We start from the raw sequence: 20,142 nt of genomic DNA, 5'->3' as shown, positions 1-20,142 counted from the left end.
TGCTCCCCCCTCACCCCTTTCCTTCACAAATGCAACAAGCCTCAAGGCTCTCTCTCTCTCTTCCTTGCTCTCAAGCTCTACCCTCGCGCTCGGGCCTCAAGCTCTCTCTCTCGGGCTTGCCCTCAACTTTCAAGGCTTCAAGCTCTCTCTCCCTTGGTCGCAAGAAGAGAAGCCTCTCTCAAGCTCTCTATCTCAAGCATGCACTGTGTCTGTTGTGAATGTACCATGACCGCGCATCACCACACGATGCAAATGGTACCGCGCATCACCACACGATGCAATTAAGCCATAATAAGGTGGAATGGTCTTCGAATCATGTTTTTTGTGAGTATTAGAGTCAAAGGACTCTAATACTACTTGTATTCAAACACATAACGCTAAGAATTGCATTATTTGGGTGTTTTTTATGCCTCCCGTTCCGCGCCGTTCCCATTCCGGACCCCTTGCTGTTCCCCCATTCCGCGGGAAGGTCCGTCGGCGTTCCTGTTCCGCGTTGTGGGTAACTATGCAAAAAAGGCCCGTCGAGGATCAAGATTGTCCAGAAAATGTCAAAAAATGGACCAAATGGGTGTGAAAGGGCTAATTTTTTCCACATCAACAACGGTAGCCGTGGTGGTTCAAGCTGATGAGTGCGCGTGCGATCAAACAGGAGCACTTTCACCTGTGTGTGTGTGTAAGAGGAAGCAACGTTTCTACAAGTGGTCCTATGTAGTCTCGACTCGTTTGTGTCCTGTTTTCGAGTGTGTGGAGGAGTGAATGAGGGTTTCTTCTTTTGTGGCTGGAGTTTTGGTGTTTTTGATGATATTTCTTGTGACTTTTGGTAGCCATCGAGTGTGACTTCAAGCCTTGATCAACTCGACTCACTACGTAGTGTTTGCGGGTAGGCAAGGGCTTGTAGGTCGAGACATTAGGAGCTTAAATTGAGTTTGGGGGGAGGATTTTCATTGAGCTCTTGAGTGGTCTTGAGCGAGGTGATGTGAGTAAGAGAATTTTTGGTGTTGTGTTAAGGCATGATTGTGTGTGAGTGTGCACACGATGTCTTTTGCTCCATCAACGCTCCAAGGAATCGGCAGGCTTTTAAGAACATTTTTGCTCGGAGCCACATGACCTCCTTATTTGAAGTACACTTTCTGTCAGAATGAGGTAACTTGAAAATGCTTGCCACGGAAACCATGGAAAATTACAATCAAAGGTTTCTCGATGTTTATCTTCCGATGTCCTTCAAGCTGATCACCTTGGAGGACCAATGCGATCGTTACACTATTGGACTTCCATCACCTCTACAAGAGTATTGTTTAGCCAAACAAGTTGCCACAATGTAAGAACTTATGGCCATGCCGCAGTCGGATACAAGCTTATGAAAGGAAAGCTAGAGTTTACTACAAAAGATCAACCGACAAATAATGAGAATCCTCGATTACAATAAACAAATTCCTGGGATTCTCGTGAAAATCCAACACAAAGGCCCTGTTTGACACTACAACAGCGAGAAACTCTATTACAAGAAGGTCGATGTTTTGGATGTTTTCAAACAGGACACAATTTTTATTCTTGTTCCCAAAGAGCAAATAGACTCTCAGAGCCACCTCCTGCTCAGTCAGTAGATAGATATTAGAATCCCAGGACCATCTCTGGCTAAAAGAGTTAAAGCTGTGATTGGACTTGCTCCCGACATTTATGGAATAGTTTTTGAAAGTTATAATGAATTATGCAGAGCCTATGGAAAAATTAACGGCTTAAAAGCACACCGAGAATTTTATCCATCAAGACTTCCTCAAGAAGATGGACTTCGAGTATGACCAGTTTGTTGGAGAAATTCTAGCTTAGTTAGCCTCAGGGAAAACTCAAAAGGTTGTACCTCTCATTGGTTCTCTTCCGGTCACTATCCAAGGGTACCATGGAAAGGTAGATTTCCACATTATGAAGTTAGGCAATTGCGACGCTCTCTTGGGCACACCTTGGCACAACAAGAATGATGCGACCATCCAGATCCAGAACCGTACCATCACTTTGATGCAAAATGACCAGCAAGTCATTCCTAAAGTTCGACTGCTGGAAGCAAACTCTGAATGAATTTACAATTGCTTTGTATTTACATACTTTTTTGAACCTTGTTTGAGAATATTGTTTGTAATTTGTTTGAAACGGATGTTTCTGTTTGAACATGTATTGGTGCCGATTTAAGATTGCCTTATTCTAGTTTTGATGTTGGTTTCAATACTTTTGCAAACCCTTCGATACTCATGACTCGGGCTCTCCTGGGAGGAGTATTCAATAGAAGATAATGATTAAAAAGTGGTGCTTTACTCATGGTTTGGGCTTTCCCGGGAGGAGTATTGAAAAGAAATTGGCTATGGTCTGAGAAGTATTTACTCTTGGAACTTCCAAGCGACGCAGGCTGCGGTCTGGAGAGCGTTTGGTTGTAAAAGGCCTCTATATCTCATGGCCCGCCGGCGCTTTTTAGGTTATTTGCGGGAGGAGTGATGAGGGAGTTGTTGAATATCTTATGGCTCGGACCTTCTTTGTTATTTGCGGGAGGAGTATTCATCGACGACTGTACGTTTCTATGTTCTGTAACATGCATCTATAATCATATGTGTTGCATTGTGATGTATCAACCACTGAATATTCCTACTTGGGTGAGATTGCCTCGGTATGTAACTTTAGTGCATCGAGACACCCGTTACAAATCTGTGCGGTCTGGGCGTGATGGCTACATTTACTATGCTAGAATATCAGGAGCTCCGATAGGGAATGAGAAAACTGAATGACCCTCTGGATTGACCCTCGGAATGACCATCGGATATTTTTTTGATCTAACTTGAGTTGTTTTTGCATAATAATTGTAGACGATTACTCTTCTTTCAAGCAGGGGGGTTATCACATCCTATCAACCTACACATCCGGCCGAGGGGCCGAAACCCTAGCTGAAGCAAAAGAAGTAGAAGGATTACTAATTTACAGGAGTGGCCCAAATAATAAATTGGGTTAGGATTTTTAACCCCCAACAACTTATGGAATGGGCCGAGGGGTCTAAAACCCTTAAAATAAAGCAGGTCACACACACACACACACACACACACACACACACACACACACACACACACACACACACACACACACACACACACACACACACCACACACACACACACACACACACACACACACACACACACACACACACACACACACACACACACACACACACACACACACACACCACAATTTGCGTAAAAGGCTGATGACACGGATCTGTACGGACCTTCCTCGAATTGTGCTGGCTGTGATGATGTGGCAGCACGTACGGACAGCCCCACAAGGTGCTTGCTTTTGGGACCAAATGCTTTTAGAACCCAGTGCTTTTCATGTAACTGTTTTTGGATGGCCAAGGGCCTTTACATATGTACTAAGGGCTGAGTATTTAGGGGCTAGTTTTCGTGTGAAGTAGATGGTAGAGTGTGAAGTAGGTAATGAAATGAAATGTTATATTAACATCTTCAACATGCCAAAGTGACCTTTGAGACCAAATGTTACAACCGTATCAGATGTGATACAATCATCTGAGATAAAGCATATCCTAAAACAATCCTAGCAAGAAAGGTAATGAAGCTGGCAAGCAAGTTGGATACATACTCATGTTACAAATTGTAGAATGGGGGGTATGGCAATGACGAGGGCACACTAATAGGAGGACCAAAAATGATGAGTCATCCCATGAACTCTCCCATAGCGAGGTAGCATAGCATCACTCTCCTCCATGGTGAAAAGCTGAGGAGGTTGTTCTTCATCCATTTCCCATTGTCTTTGGTGAAACATTATTGCTGACTTTGAATGTGAGAGCTACTCCTGGCAAAGAATAGATGAGGCGTGCATTTCCCCACTTGTAGTCTTTGATCATTGAGCATTGGTAGCAAGTTCCTTATTGTTGATGTACTATGTAGATGGAATATGTATAAGAGCATAGTGATGAGTGTTAAGTTGGTAGGCAAGTCGGATACAAACTCATGTTACAAATTGTAGAACGGCGGGGGGAAGGGTATCGCAATGATGAGGGCACACTAATAGGAGGGCCAAAAATGATGAGTCATCCCATGAAGTCTTGCATAGGCCGTTGTAGCATAGCTTCAATCTCCTCCATGGTGAAAAGCTAAGGAGGTCTCACCCGGTCTTGAGCGATGATACCCTGGATCCTCATGTATGCACGCTGCCTATGCATAAATCTGTGAGGCCTTAGGTGTCTCAAATGACCAAGCTGGATTGCTTGATCAAGAAATATACCGTGTCGAGGAGGTATGTGGTACCGTGCTCAGCACCATCCTAAGTGGTGTTGGTAAAGAAATCCCTAAGCTCTCTTTGGGCTGGCGCTTTGTGTAACAAACTTGGACACCCCGAGTCAAGATTCTACCGTGACACAACAGAGATTCACTTCAAAACAGTTCACAATTCATAATTAGGTCGACACGGCGTGACGTAGTTCCGCCCCTTTCGGTATTTCTTTTTGTATCAATCTGTGTTCAAAGTACAAGAGGGTGGGTAGGTGCTCACTCTCAGCCTTTGCGTCCAGATGTTCTGAGAAGTGAGGCCCTGCCAACTAATTTATAAGTACAAGGGATGCCCAAAAGCAGAGCCCCAAAAGCAATAACTCAAAAGCTTTGAATATTCAAAAGCAACTGGGCCCAAAAAGCTGCTATAATCGGCCAGTGTAAATTCAGCAAAATCCGTACGTTTTGTGCCATGTCAGTAGTGCCGCAAATCTCGCCGCAAAATCCGGAATTCCTTACAATAGGCGACGTCAGCTTGTCAGTGCATATTGTAGCGGTTCCGTACTGTGCCACGTGTCAGCCCTTTTCTGGTGTGTCCGGGGTTAGCTACGTCGCCAGTTTGTGACATACCCCCCTCTTGAAAGCATTGTAATCACCCTCGATTACGCCTGAAAAACAGACAGAGGCCATAAACTGTCTTAGCAGACATTGACTGTTAGTACCGACGCACTAGGAACAACACATCTAGCACATGTACCAATCGATAGTCACATCACAAGACATCACAGGACATCACTTGACATCACAAGACATCACATGACAAATCACATTCAAAAATCATTCCAAATCTCAGATCATGATTAATCGGCAACGTATTTAGCAATCGCGTCTAGATCCAGTCCGGACCTTACAGATGCCCAATTAACTAATCCATATTGTAATCATGTTTATAGAGATTTATGAGACCGAAATGCTGCAGTCATTTCATCTATCAGTTCCTGCACTCAAACAAGTCTACAAATCAATCAATATCGTATTCATTTTCAGGAATTCCAGTTCATAAAGTCATACAACAAAATATTGTCAGCCCAGCGATATCCCTGAAACCCAAAGGGACATCAATGACTCTATATCAAAAATCGGGGTAATCTGACAAAGGAGCGGAGTGACTCCCCTCTTGTGCATGCCCACTACACTAGATTCACCCATGTTGAAATCGAGGTTCTATCGGAGTAGACTATGCTAAACCGAATGCTTCAGGGTAAAGTTCCACAATGTGAGGAGTATCTGCTAGGTGCTCCTCCTCCATCCACTTTGCATCCAATGCAGGATAGTTCTTGAATTTAACCAAGAACCGCCTAATCACTTTACCTTTAATCTTTCTTCTTTATGTGCCAGTATTTGTTCTGGAACGAGTATCTCCTCGCTTTCCTCCACTTCGGGTTGCTCATATGGCTCCCCATCATCGGGCACATTGCCTTTAAAAGGCTTCAAGAGATTAAATGAAAAGCATTGTGAATTCTCCAAGTATCAGGCAGCTTTAGTCTAAAGGAGACATCATTTATCTTTTCTTTTATCTGGAAAGCTCCATAGTATCTCATGCTAAGCTTTGGAAAAAGCCGCTCCTTGTCCTTTTTCTTTCTGAGGCGTGCCTTCTCAAAACGTAAGAGCACCCAATCGTCTTCCTTTACCTTTCAAATCATGATGGTGTTGATCTGTTGCCTTTTTGTGTCTTTCCTGAGGTTTCCCTAAAGCCTCCCGGACCTTGGCAAAAGCAGTGTCCAAGTCCCTCGTGTACTGGTCGGCTTCAAAAATCTTATCTTTCATGCTTAGGAAGGGTGGAACCTTCGTAGCACCTTCAATAATCTCAAATGGCGCCTTCCCCGTCGAAGAGTGGATCGTGTTATTGTAGGCAAATTCCACCAAGGGCAAAAACTTTTCCCATTGAGTCTTCTGATAAGAAATGTAAGACTTCAATAAATCCAGTACGACTATATTTGCAATCTTAGATTGCCCATCTGTGTGCGGGTGGAAAGATGATGAGAACTGCAACCGTGTGGCAATGTTCTCCCAAATAGCCTTCCAAAACAAACTCGTGAATCGGGGATCTCTGTTAGAGACAATTGTCTCAGGCATGCCATGTGATATGAATATTTGGGCAATGAACAGTCTCGCTAAATGATCCGGCTTGACTATTTTCTTCACTGGAATGAAATGAACCTGCTTGCTAAATCTGTCAATAACAGTCCACATACCATTGTGCCCACTACATGTCTTCGGGAGATCAAAAATAAAATCCATAGCAATACTTTCCCAGAGGCGAGTGGGAATGGGTAAAGGAGTAACAATCCCTGTGCTTTATGCATGTCAAACTTGACCTTCTAGCATAGCAAGCGATTGTGTACGAAATTGTCCACGTCCTTCTTGAGTCTCGGCCAAAAGAAGTATCGCAATGGCATGGTGACCCGTAAATGGTGGACAGTGGCATTTGGTTAGAACCTTTTTCCTCAACGACTGTGTAACGCGGAACATCGTTTTCTTCATCAAGTAGCCATCCCGAATGGAATATCCCGCTACTACCTCCCCATTCTGTATTCGACCGAATACATCTACAAAATCTGGATCTCTGCCGTACTGATCGACCATGTCCTCGAAGCTTCTATGATGAATGGCGGAAATAGCCAAGACCAACGGCTTCCGGGACAAAGCATCTGCCACCAAGTTCTTCTGTCCCTTCACATGGACAATCTGGAAGTGAAACTGTGACAGGATCTTAGCCCACCGCATTTGCTTTTCCGATAGCTGCTTCTGTGACAAGAAGAAGCGTAAACTCTGATGATGAGTGAAGACTGTAAAATCCGCTCTGAGTAGGTAAGGTAGCCACTGAGTAAGAGCATGGATAACCGCCAACGCTCTTTCTCATATGTCTGTGTTGTCAATTCAGGCCTTGAAAACAATCATCTCTCATAGGCAATGACATGGCCTTCTTGCATTAAGACCGCACTTAGAGTACGACCACAAGCATCACAATATACTTCGAATGACTTTTGCAAATCCGGCAAGGTCAAAACTGGTCCCGTAGTCAATTTCTCTTTCAAAGTCTGAAAGGCAGTCACCTTTGTGGGTCCTGACGAGAAAGGGACTTCTCTCTGTGTCAAGATAAGCAAAGGGGAAGCAACCTTTGCAAACTTTCTAATGAACTGCCGGTAGTAAGAACATAAGCCCAAAAAGATTCTAACTTCATGGAATTCTTCAAATCCGGTTAATCACGAATAGTCTCAATCTTGGCTGGGTCCATCTGCACTCTTGCTGCTGAGACGATGTGTCCCAAAAAGTGTATCTCTAATAAGAAAAATTCACTCTTCTTTGCATTGATCACCAAGTTGTGATCTTGCAATCCTTGAAAGACCTGTAGCAGATGTTCTCTATGTTCTGCCTCATCCTTGGAGAAGACAATAATGTCATCAAAGAAAGTGCCAACAAAAGATCTATACTCTCTGAAAATCTTGTCCATCATTTGGTTAAAGGTCGTTGGAGCATTAGTAAGGCCAAAAGACATCAACAAGAATTCATATAAACCGAAGCTCGTCCAACAAGATCTATACTCTCTGAAAATCTTGTCCATCATTCGGTTAAAGGTCGCTTGAGCATTAGTAAGGCCAAAAGACATCAACAAAAATTCATATAAACCGAAGCTCGTCCGAAAAGCTTTCAGACATCTCCCTGTGCGATTCGGATCTGATGATATTCGCTTTTCAAATCGATCCTATTGAAACAAGAGGATCCCTGTAATCTATCAAGAATATCATCGATCCTCGGAATCGGAAATTTGTTCTTGATGGTGATTTTATTGAGAGCTCTATAATCAATGAACATTCTCCAAGTTTCGTCTTTCTTTAAAACCAACAACACAGGAGAGCAGTAGGTTGAATTACTCGGCTGGATAAGACCCTTTTTCAAGAGGTTTATTCACTTGGTTCATAATCTCTTCATTCTGGGCTCGGCTCACACGGTAAGGTGGCCGGTTCGGTGGTGTGCTTCTAGGTATTAGATCAATAGTATGATCCTCACGACGAGATAGTGGCAACTCGCTTGGCAGGCCCTTAGAAAACAATCGGCATGAGTGTGGAGAAAATCTTGGCGTTCTTTATCAAGTTCATACATATTTGTCTTGTGTTCATCATTTAAAAGATCGAGTAAACAAACAGATTGGATTTCATTAATTTCGAAGCCGATACAATAGGGACAGACTCGTCCTTCAATTTCACATGAAGTACAATTTTTCAGCCCTTTTCATTTGTCAATGTCGCTTTCTTCGCCCGATAATTGAGCACGGCGTTGTTCCTATGGTACCAAGGGACTCCAGGGAGGACATCACAACCTTCCAAGGGCATTATGTAGAAGTCCTCGTGCCCCAAATACCCCTGACAATGCAACCGAAGTTTGCCAATGACAGGTGTAATGGCTACGTCCCGTCCGGGTGCTGCTAGAACTGCCTCTGCTTGTGGTCCCATCCGATCGGGTGTAATCTCAAGCCGCGCCGCCAATTCAGGTGAAATGAAGTTGGCCTTGGAGTATCTTTAGAAAGAGCAAAAGATAGAAAGAAGAAGAAGAAGAAGAACTGGGTAGTCATTCAAATCGTACACGTTTCTTCACCTTTCTCGCCGATGCAAAAGAAGATTGACGACCCAAATAACCCGGGAAGTCAGTTCCTTTGTTATGCTTTTTATCGTGCTTTTTGGATTTGTTGTTCGCATCTAAAAGCCGGACGATCTGTGTCTAAACCACCTCTTGTAATTCTTGCACTGTAAACATTCTCGGAGAAGGAGGTTTCTTGAGTGCCGGTTTGATGTGTGGCTCTGTGGCCTTCTGCCACTGGGTGTGCACGTTTGCGAGGGATTGCTGAGTCAAAAATTTTGCAAATTCTATCTCCTCAATCTCAGAGTAAGTAGGCCGAGGTGGGCCGTACTCTTCTGACTGGTCATGAGAATCTTCTCCGTGATCTCCTCCCGCATTCACAGATGCAAAAGAAGTCGACTGTTTGCTGTTGGAATCCATAAGTGCCGCGAGAAAAGGATCGGATTTCCCGGTAGAAGAGAGATACCACTGTAACAAACTTGGACACTCCAACCCCTCTTTAGAGACTTGATTAGAGTATCTTTATCCCTAGATGTATCCTATGGTTTGTTTTGGGATTACTCCCATGATCTCATTGTATATCTTTCAGGGTTTTGTCTATGTTTCTTATATAGACCTATGCGCGATTTTATGTAATGCAAAGAGTTTTATTGCGCGCGCGCACGCACACACACACACACACACACACACACACACACACACACACACACACACACACACACACACACAGAGAGAGAGAGAGAGAAAGAGAGAGAGAGAGAGAGAGAGAGAGAGAGAGAGAGAGAGAGAGAGAGAGAGAGAGAGAGAGAGAGAGAGAGAGAGTTTTTGGTGCAGTATCAAGACTGAAGCAGATGCCCTCCATGCTTGCAAGCTCTTGCATGCTGCTGGTCCGTCAAAGGTAAGTCTTTTAGTTTCATAAAATTCTTTTGCATTTGGGGAGTTCTAATTTCAAATATGAAGCTCTATCATTGATGTGTTAGCATACATTAAGTTTGAGAGCAAAAGTTAGTTCTTTGTACTCTCCCAGTGCTATATTAATTGGAGAAACGATAATTTGTGAAGTATGCATAAAACAATGTTAAACCTTTACATATCACCCTTATATCGAGAGCAGAGTATGCAATTGAGGAAGTAGTGAGGTTTTTGTCATTCTAAAGAGCCTAGTGTGTTTGAATTTTGGGATTTCGAGGAATATATTACATGACGAGTGAGTATGCTTGCTCCATAATGACCAATCTCTTAGTCAAATTGTGGAATATATCCTGTTTATTAATGTTTTATAGGCGGTAGGCTAGAAACTTAAGACCTTACAAAACAATATTGGGAGTCTCCTTTATTATTCTCTCCTTCCAAGGAGGGGTTGTTTGTAACCCACCAACCATGACTCTTTAATTAATAGAAGGATGTCCTTTTTGGGGAAAGTGCTTTACATCCAATAGGGCACCCTCAATGTTAGATGCAACGGAAGTGATTGATGGTGATAGCTCAGGATGAGTGCTCAGTACGTACTACGTACACAAGGTTCCTTTTACTTTAATGACAGAGATGTGCAATAGAGAGAGAGAGAGAGAGAGAGAGAGAGAGAGAGAGAGAGAGAGAGAGAGAGAGAGAGAGAATGCTACTATGTGTGAAGGTTCTGTGAGTGATAGAGAGAGAAAAGACCGACGTCCCAAACCCACCTCCAAGGGCTCCCCTCTTTATTGCTAGAGAGGTATTTGATTTAGATTGCACAAATGCTGATACAATGGATCTAGATGTTGAGATGCTGATGGGATCTTGCGGTAGATGCTTAGATCTGCAAGGCTAAGGGTTGAAAATGCAAAACGCTAGAGGAATCTTTAATCTGCTGGGATCTGCCAACATGGTAATGGGCTGATTTGCTAATGCCGATGTCGAGGGTGTTGAGGATGATGATGATGATGGCTAACGCTAGGGCTTCTACTGGGAATTGATGGGTTTGGCGATTGTAGAAGCAAGAACGTTGTTGTGGTTGGCTGGCTGAAAACGCTGATGGCTGATCTGCTAGGACTTGGTGCTTGAGGGTGAAAACGTCAGGCTAGGTGTTGGTACTAGGGCAATGCTGCCATGCACGATATGGTGATCATGGGATCACCTTTATATAACTTGCAGGTGCGGTAGGGCAAAGCCACGACTTTTATTAGCTGGCTGGTCACTTATTAATAAGTTTAAGAGGTGCTTCCTATGCAATGAACTACCTAGGCAGGTGCTAATACTAGAGTATGGGAATATTCCCAAGTGCCTACACCTAACAGACACCGGCGGTGCTCATGTGCATCAGAGGGTATGCGAACACTCTAAAGTGCGTGGATATGCACGTCTTGTGTATAGGCTCAGAAGGTGCCAAAACACTACCGAGGCTGCCTTGAACCCTAGAAGTAAGAGTTAGCTTGTCCACATGCACATAGGGTTAGATGTTCACGTGACATTCCTCCCTTTTCAAGGTGAGATATTGCTACGGAGATGTACGGCTTTCTTGTAGTCCGCCAACAACTCTCGGTAATTTATGAAGAAATGCTCATCGGCCCACACTATTGCGTGGATTTCGTGATCCGTGAACTTCAAAAAGGATTGATGTGCTTGCTTCTTTGAGCTGTGCCCAAAGCGATGCTCCATAACATCAACTTCATCTACGATCTCGGGTTCGTCCTCTTCAAGAATCTCCTTTGGGGGATCTCTATGAAACAACATCAACCAAAAAACATGGAAAACGTTGTGCTTAACCGTGAGTTAGGCAACCACAATTTCATAACTGCGGAAGAAATGTAGATGAAAATTTTAACCGAGTGCCAAAACTTTTTAAGAGTGCTTGCCAAAAATGTGGCCTAAACTTAAAGTTTCTAACTAAAAAAAAACTTTGCCAAACCTTTGAGTTTTAGCCTTTCTTGGTTATCATTGTTAGGTGAACAGTTGTGTGCTTTAGGTGTAGTGGAAATCGAGAAGAAGAAGAGGTATTGTGGTTCTTACCATTCTGTTGGTTTTGTGGGTTATGTGGGGTATTGGACTTGTTCTCCTTAGGTCGATACCAATTAATGGCACCACCCGACAAATATATGGCAGCTGTCAAAAATTTATGTTCCTGTTTTTCTTGTTAGTAGCAAAGTAAGCGTTAAATCGATGGAACCAAGAATAAATTACAGATGCATCCATGTTACCATCATACTTATTGAAAGTCAATTATTCAGTGATCGGATTGTTAGAGCGTCGTCTCTACCCGATTTACGTGATGACTGTGGAGTCTGTGGCCTCTTTGGGTGGATCGCCCTTCGAAGAGAGAACTTAAGAAACCAACTCTTGGATGCGTAGGTCTATCCTTTCTTCAGTAGAGATTCGTTGAGCTTCACAGGATGAGTGCTCAGTACGTACACAAGGTTCCTTTCATTTTAGTGAAAGAAGACTAACACCAAATGGGGTCCGGAACCCCCTCTAAGGGCCCTGTAACAAACTGCTGACGTGTCAAAGCCTAAAGAATGGAGCCAACTTACAGATGTGGTCGAGGGGCCTAAACTGTCATAAAGTGATGACGTGGCTGCCCGAGAGCAGAAACCCTAACCCTAATTTTTGCCAAAAACCCTAACTGTTGAAACCCTAATTCTAGAAACCCTAACCATAAAACCTGCACCGTAATTCTGCTGCCAGAAACCCTAAAAGTGCAAACTACTGACGTGTCAAAGCCTAAAGAATGGAGCCAACTTACAGATGTGGCCGAGGGGCCTAAACTGTCACAAAGTGATGACGTGGTTGCCCGAGAGCAGAAACTCTAACCCTAATTTTTGCCAAAAACCCTAACTGCTGAAACCCTAATTCTGGAAACCCTAACCATAAAACCTGCAAACCCTAATTCTGATGCCAAAAACGCTCAAAGTGCAGAAACCCTAAGCCTAAGCCTAACCCTAACCCTAAGGGCAGCAAGGAGATTTCCGTGTTTTGCGCTGGCATGATGACGTGGCAGGCTGTACGGATTTTCGTGATTTACGCTGCCAGCTTTTTGGCTTTGCTTTTGGACCAAAAGCTTTTGAGTTTTGAAGGCTTTTCACTGTAACTGCTTTTCAGGCCAAGGGCCTTTAAATATGAGGTTAGGGCTCATTCTCTAGCATGCTTCTTGGAGAAGGTGCAGAGTCTCGAGTACCGGCTTGTACTATGTTGATGCGATATAAATACCGGAAGGGGCGCCAAGGTTTGGGGCCAATACTCTTTGGGGTGGAATTACGCCACTCCGTGTTGCGTGTCGTCTCTCTCTCAATTCAATTGTTATTGAAGTGCTAAAAGTCTGTTCAGTTTGTTCTTTTCTATTGGCACGTGGTGCTCGTCTTGTGATAGTGATATTAGAGCATCAGGCGTGTGCTTTTCTGAAAGCATACCGGTCCTACCAAAGAGCAGACAGAGGTATTGGAATTTTATTCGGGATATCTTCGCCCCCTCGAACCCGAAATTATCAGCCACGCCAACCCTTACTTCATCGCGCATCGGGCGCGCTCCCGTCTTCATCGCAGTGTCCTACAGGGCATAAGCCAATTAAGATCACTTGCAAGAAAAGGATCCAGATTTCTTTCAAGTCACTGTTTTTTTCTCAGAAGCAGTGTCATGCAGATGTTGATGTCTACAGCTACTACCAAGCAGCATACTTCAAGTACTTGGCAAGCTTTCAAGAAAATTTTTGCCCAAAGTTGTATGGTTTCTGACATCTTCTTTCGGAGTGCAACTTCTGGCAGAGTGGGGTATCCTGAAATATCTTGCCATGGAAACCCTAGTAGATTATAACTTGAAATTTCTCGACATCTCTTAGTAGATGTCTCTTCACGAGTAGATGACCTTGGAGGTTCGGTGTGATTGCTATCTCTTGGGACTACCATCGCTGCCAAAGAAACACTGTTTGTCCAAGAGCTGATGAACCATGTTGCGCTCGGCTACGACCTCATGTAAGGAACCTAATCCTAATTTTTAGTGCAGGTTTCAAGATGGAAAGCCAGTCGACTTTTCGAGCTCGACTAATGTCGAGATTGCTTTTTAAGTTCGAGTTCTGTTTGGAATTTGTTTGAAATGGATGGTATCTGTTTTGAACCTGTTTTGGTGTCGATTTGAATTGTGACTCTGGTTTGATACTGGTTTCAATGATTGGTGATTTTACTCCCGGGTGGAGAAGTGAGAAATGATGTTTGAGAATGCTTGTTCATACTCATGGCCGGGACCCTTGTGGTTATTTGCGGGGGGAGTATTGAATGATTGAAAAGTGTTGTTTTTACTCATGGCCCGGACCCTTGTGGTTATTTGCAGGGGCAATATTGAATGATTGAAAAGTGTTGTTTTTTTTTACTCAAGGCCCGGACCCTTGTGGTTATTTACGGGAGGAGTATTGTTGTTGTTACTCATGGCCCAGACCTGGATGGTTATGCGGGAGGAGTATTAAGAAGTCTGAGCAGTGGTTACTCTCAGCACCTCCAAACGACGTAGGCTACGGTCTAGGGGGCGTTTGGTTGTAAAAGGCCTCTATATCTCATGGCCCGGACCTTTTTAGGTTATTTGCGGGAGGAGTGATGAGGGAGTCGTTGAACAGCTCATGGCCCGGACCTGGATGGTTATTTGCGGGGGGAGTGTTCATTGGCGACTTCATGTTTCTATGTCTTGTAACATGCATTTGTGTTGCATTGTGATGTGCCAACCACTGAATATTCCTAATTGGATGAGATTGCCTGGGGATGTAATTTTTTTTAGTGCATCAAGACACCCGTGGAAAATCAGTACGGTCTGGGTGTGTTGGCTAATTTTACTACGCCGGAATATCAAGAGTTCCAATCTGGATGAAAGGAGAAGCTAACTCCTTGATCAAAAGAGCAGAAAGGAGAAGCTAACTCCTTGATCAAAACAGCCGAAAGGAGAAGCTAACTCCTTGATCAAAAGAGCAGAAAGGAGAAGCTAACTCCTTAATAAAAAGAGCGAACTGATTGTCCCTCGGAATGTCCCTCGGAATGACCCTCGGAAATTTTTGAGCTAACTTGAGTTGTTTTGCAGATATGCTGTAATCGCGGACGATTACTCTCTTTCAAGAAGGGGAGATGTAACAAACTGCTGACGTGTCAAAGCCTAAAGAATGGAGCCAACTTATAGATGTTGCCAAGGGGCTTAAACTATCACAAAGTGATGACGTGGTTGCCTGAGAGCAGAAACCCTAACCCTAATTTTTGCCAAAAACCCTAACTGCTGAAACCCTAATTCTGGAAACCCTAACCGTAAAACCTGCAAACCCTAAGTTTCCTAACCCTAAAGCTTGCAAACCCTAATTTTGGAAACCCTAACCCTAATTCTAGAAACCCTAACCCTAAAACCTGAAAACCCTAATTTTGCTGCCAGAAACCCTAAAACTGTAGAAACCCTAACCCTAACCCTAACCCTAAGGGCAACAGGGAGATTTCCGTGTTTTGCATTGGAATGATGACGTGGCAGGTTGTACGGATTTCCGTGATTTACGTTGGCAGCTTTTTGGCTTTGCTTTTGGACCAAAAGCTTTTGAGTTTTGAAGGCTTTTCACTGTAACTGCTTTTTAGGCCAAGGGCCTTTAAATATGAGGTTAGGGCTCATTCTCTAGCATGCTTGCTAGAGAAGGTGCAGAGTCTGGAGTACCGGCTTGTACTGTGTTGATGCAATATAAAGAAATACCGAAAGGGGCGCCAAGGTTTGGGGCCAATACTCTTTGGGGTGGAATTCCGCCACTCCGTGTCGCGTGTCGCGTGTCTCTCTCTCTCTCTCTCTCTCTCTCTCAATTCTATTGTTATTGAAGTGCTAAAAGTCTGTTCAGTCTGTTCTTTTCTATTGGCACGTGGTGCCCGTCTTGTGACAGGCCCCCTCTCTATTACTAGGGAGGTATTTGCTTTAGATTGCACAAATGCTGATACAATGGATCTAGGTGCTCAAATGCAGATGGGACCTTGCGTGAGATGCTTGGATCTGTGACGTTGAGGGTTGGAAATCAAAATGCTAGAGAAATTTGCTTGGATTTGCAACTGCAACAAGGTAATGGGCTGATTTGCTAATGCTGATGTCAAGGGTGCTGATAAGGATGATGATGATGATGGCTAACGCTAGGGCTTCTGCTGGGAATTGATGGGTTTGGCGACTATAGAAGCAAAAACGCTGTTGTGGTTGGCTGGCTGAAAATGCTGATGGCTGATCTGCTAGGTTTTGGTGGTTGAGGGTATAAACGGCAGACTGGTGATGCTGCCAATGCACGGTGCAGACTTGTATATAAAGTGGTGATCGTGGGGGTCACCTTTATAAAACTTGTAGGTGAGGTAGGGCGAAGCCAAATTAACCCCATGACTTTTATTAGCTGCGTTGGTCTCTTATTAATACCTAGGCCTACACATAGCAGACACTGGCGGTGTTCATGCGCAATCAGAGGGTATGCAAAGTGTCTGGATATGCATGTCTTGCATACAGCCTCACAAGGTGCTAGAACATTTCCTAGGCTGTTCTAAACCCTAGAAGTAGGAGTTAGCTTGTCCACATGCACATAGGGTTAGATGTGGACGTGACACTCAAGATCATGTGCAAACCGAGGGTATGCAAAGTGCCTGGATATGCATGTCTTGCATAAAGGCTCACAAGGTGCCATAACATTTCCTAGGCTATTCTAAACCCTAGAAGTAGGAGTTAGCTTGTCCACATGCACATAGCACATAGGGTTATAGATGTTGACGTGACACTCAAGATCACGCGCCCGCCGCCATGTAAAATTTTGGAGCTATAGAAATAACATGAATCAGGGTTAGATAATAGGTACTAGGTTCATTGGTCTCTTAACTTATCTTTATAACCTTTTTTTGCCTTTGTCGAACCCTTCGAAAACCCCAATGCATTGTTTCCATACAGCAAAGGAACTGAAACTGAAAACCCATTTTATTCGAGATCTTAATGACTACATATCTACCATTTATCTGGCATATGGCAGTTGGTAACAAAAACAAACCGTAGGCCCATGTTGAAGTCTTTTCTTGCAGAATTTTAACTCGCAGGTACTGAAAAGTTGAAATATTTGTAGGGTCATAATTTATTCAAAAGCTGATATAATTGAAAGCTAGTTTGCTGCACTATTTTCCAGCTTTATGGGAATAATGTTAAGATGGTTTTTGTAACATTGGCAGGTTATCATCACAAGCCTCGAAATGAATGGAACCCTCTTGCTGATTGGCAGCAATTTGAGATCCAAAGTAAAGAACTCACGTACTTTTGAGAAAAATCAAAACTTTTTTTATGACAAAAGTCCCTGAATTAAATTGTACAGACAGCTTCATATTGTGGGATGCATGTTTAGCATCAAATAATTTGTGCAGTGTTCCTATTCCTAGATGTTTTGTATGGGATGCAGAGTTGTTTGCCATTGGAATTACTAGCCTTGTACAGGCGCTGCAATTTGCCTGGCCTTTAACTCTACGTATTGACTATTTGTAGTCATAATAGAGCTTCAATGTATGAAACAGCTTCGTTCAGCAAAACAGTGTGTAGTTTAGTATTCCTATAGAGGATGAAACAAACTAGTATCATGACAAGTAGTATCCAGAGGATCGCATTAGAGCCCTAGAAAAACCAACGTTAGCGGCAAATTGAATTGAGATTGAAATTTGAAGATCTACTGATTGAGTGAAGGACTAACATGCTGCTGGAGGAAGGCTAAAGAATGCCCCCATTTTATGACTCCCATCTTGTGTCTTCTTCCTAGATGCTATGCCCTGTCTTGACCTCCAGAAGATCCAACATACGGATCAGTCTGATGATGTTGTCCACATGACCTTTGGCATTGTTGCTACTTGCTTTGATTTTACATGGAAAAAGGTGCACTTTAGAGATTAAATTACTTGCTTGCAATGTTGCAAAAGCGCAGAAGTTGCTGATTCACAGGAAATTATAAATTCATTTTCAGGATGAAGCCCCAGAGCAATTTCGAATTACCATGTCAAAGATACCAGAATATTTTACTGTAAGTTGTCTTTTTCTGTGAAATCATGGTATATTTCATCAATTCCCCTTTTACCCGCAAACTCCAACAAAGAGGGATGAAAAATGGACATGGAGCCACACATGAGCACCCACAAGGACACACATGCTTTCTATGAGTTGTTAAGATTGCTTTCTATGAGCTGCACCCAAACTTCACATTCTTCGAATTGGATGCCTGGCTTCTTTCCATGTCTCAAAGAGGCTCAATTGTGCTCATCTAAATCATGATTATGATTTTGTATCACAGGGGACTGGCGACTTAATGACAGCTCTTATATTGGGCTGGAGTCATGTAATCTTTTTTTCTTCGCACATGCAGAATATGTTAGTAAAATCCTTGTGTAGACTCTAAAATGGACTGATATTCATTTCAGAAATATCCAAACAATTTAGAGAAAGCTACCGAGCTTGCCGTTTCAAGCCTACAGGTACATTGCTAAGCCAATCGTAGCATCTTCGTTAGGGCCACGACTGACCCCTTTGGCTCTGTTAGGGGGTTTTCGAGAGATTTTACTTCTGATTTTTGGCATATATTGCAGAGTGTCTTGAAGAGGACTGTGGCAGATTATCTTGCTGCAAAAATCAAACCATGTGTTAAGCAATTGGAACTTAGATTGATTCAATGTCAGGATGAAATAAAATCTCCTCAAGCAACACATTTGGCAGAAAGATACCCTTGAAGATTGAAAAGCTTTGCCTTGCCAGCCTCATTTTTTCCCATTATTAGCCATTTTCCATTAACCACTTTTTGGCCCCCCATCCATATTCATGAAATAAACACGGGCTACTAACGATGGGAATATATATAGACCTTGTGATCACATGGAAAGGATCACAATTAGAGTTGATGCGGTGCCTTACAAAGAAAAAGATAAACCCCTTTTTGTATCCTGTTGTAAAGTAGCATCTGAAGGTCCGAAAGTTGAAAGGCAACTTTGTTGCGGTAGGAAATGGATGCAGGAAATCTCTCTGCATCTGCATTTCATTCAAGTGCTCTTCTTCCCGTTTCCGCGTCTTTCTGGCTTGCTATTGAGTATTTGTGATTAATTCTAGTGTGTTCTTAAGAAGCAGAAGCTGCTCAAAGTTTATCTATAATGATAGGTTTGGTGCAAATGTTTTCTAGTGCGTACTCACAGTTTGCAAATAGTCTGCAAATAGTCGAAGGTGGCTTATATCTGGGGCTTGTATGGCTATTCCAAGCACTTTGGGGTCCGGAACATTCTACTGCAACTTGAGAAGGACTATAAAAATCAGCTCTTGCATCAGGCTGACAAGGTGGCTAGTAATGAATTGATCTCTTTCACCTAGAAAACCCTACATTTGTATGGAACTATGGACCTCTTCCATTGTAACTTTTTTTTGTTCCGCTTGCTGATATACACAGACAGGAACACAATTTCCATTGACTTTGTCTCATATGCCATGTGGTCATTTAGAGATGTTAATGGTGTGCGTGCCGTGTAGGAGTGTGTGAAAGTTAGTTTTCCTTTGGGAGCACATCTCAAGGCGTCCATGAAGTTTGAACATCCTGTGCAACCTGCATCAGTTGTACAACAAGGACTTAGTACTAGGAATACAGGCAGCATTAAATGCTTGGCCATTGCACGAGGGGTTGGTGCAGAGGGTTGGGAAAGCCTGTTAGGGTAAGTAGGGGTAGTGGATGGATTATTGCAGCTTGTGGCAGAGACCGCAGGTGAAGAAGTCTGCTTGGCAAGTGAAGTAAAAGGTATGTTAGGGCACTATGGGGTGAAATAACGGCCACGGCCACGCTGCATGCAATTATTAGTGGGATGCTGAAGTATGAGGTGAATGCTATCCTTGTGAGAAGGCATCTATAGCCACTTACATTGTGGTGGGACAAGACAATGGCAAAACATTACATGTTTCCGAGCTATGTGGATATCCCGTATTGCTCATTTTGTTTATATTCTGTCATCCCAAGATGGGTATTTTTGTCTATATCATATCTATCCAAATGTGGGCAATTGTCTATGTATTGACAGGTTGGAAGGGCGAGTAGGTGCCCCCAATTCATTTTAATTGAAGATTTCTTTGAAAGTGAATGACAAAAGGTTAGAAACCTTAGTGAGATCTTGTATGGAAAATGAAAAAATTAATTCAAATTGAACAAGTTTGAATTGAAGCATGAAAGAACATACCAAGATAAAAGATGAAAGAGAAAGAATTGGAAGCTCTAAAGTCCGCAGGTTAGCTGAGTTCTCCTCTTTCAT

General features: G+C 43.1%; 1 protein-coding gene across 1 annotated transcript in view; it reads left to right on the top strand.

Moving 5' to 3' along the window:
- The window catches only part of SOS4 (pfkB-like carbohydrate kinase family protein), an 85,167-nt gene extending 66,249 nt beyond the window's left edge, over positions 1–18,918 (top strand). Inside the window, exons 7-12 of the mRNA XM_086487315.1 lie at positions 9,737–9,800; positions 17,059–17,124; positions 17,835–17,891; positions 18,159–18,203; positions 18,286–18,339; positions 18,451–18,918. Coding sequence (XP_086343441.1) covers positions 9,737–9,800; positions 17,059–17,124; positions 17,835–17,891; positions 18,159–18,203; positions 18,286–18,339; positions 18,451–18,591 — 427 coding nt within the window. The 3' untranslated portion in view covers positions 18,592–18,918. The remainder of the gene's footprint in view (positions 1–9,736; positions 9,801–17,058; positions 17,125–17,834; positions 17,892–18,158; positions 18,204–18,285; positions 18,340–18,450) is intronic.
- The last annotated feature ends 1,224 nt before the right edge of the window (positions 18,919–20,142 follow it).

This window comes from Adiantum capillus-veneris, chromosome 2 (assembly GCF_014529385.1).
Source record: "Adiantum capillus-veneris isolate H3 chromosome 2, ASM1452938v2, whole genome shotgun sequence".
In the NCBI taxonomy this organism is placed as follows: Eukaryota; Viridiplantae; Streptophyta; class Polypodiopsida; order Polypodiales; family Pteridaceae; genus Adiantum; species Adiantum capillus-veneris.
Note: the sequence above shows the minus strand (reverse complement) of the source record. Positions and strands in the feature narration are given on the sequence as shown.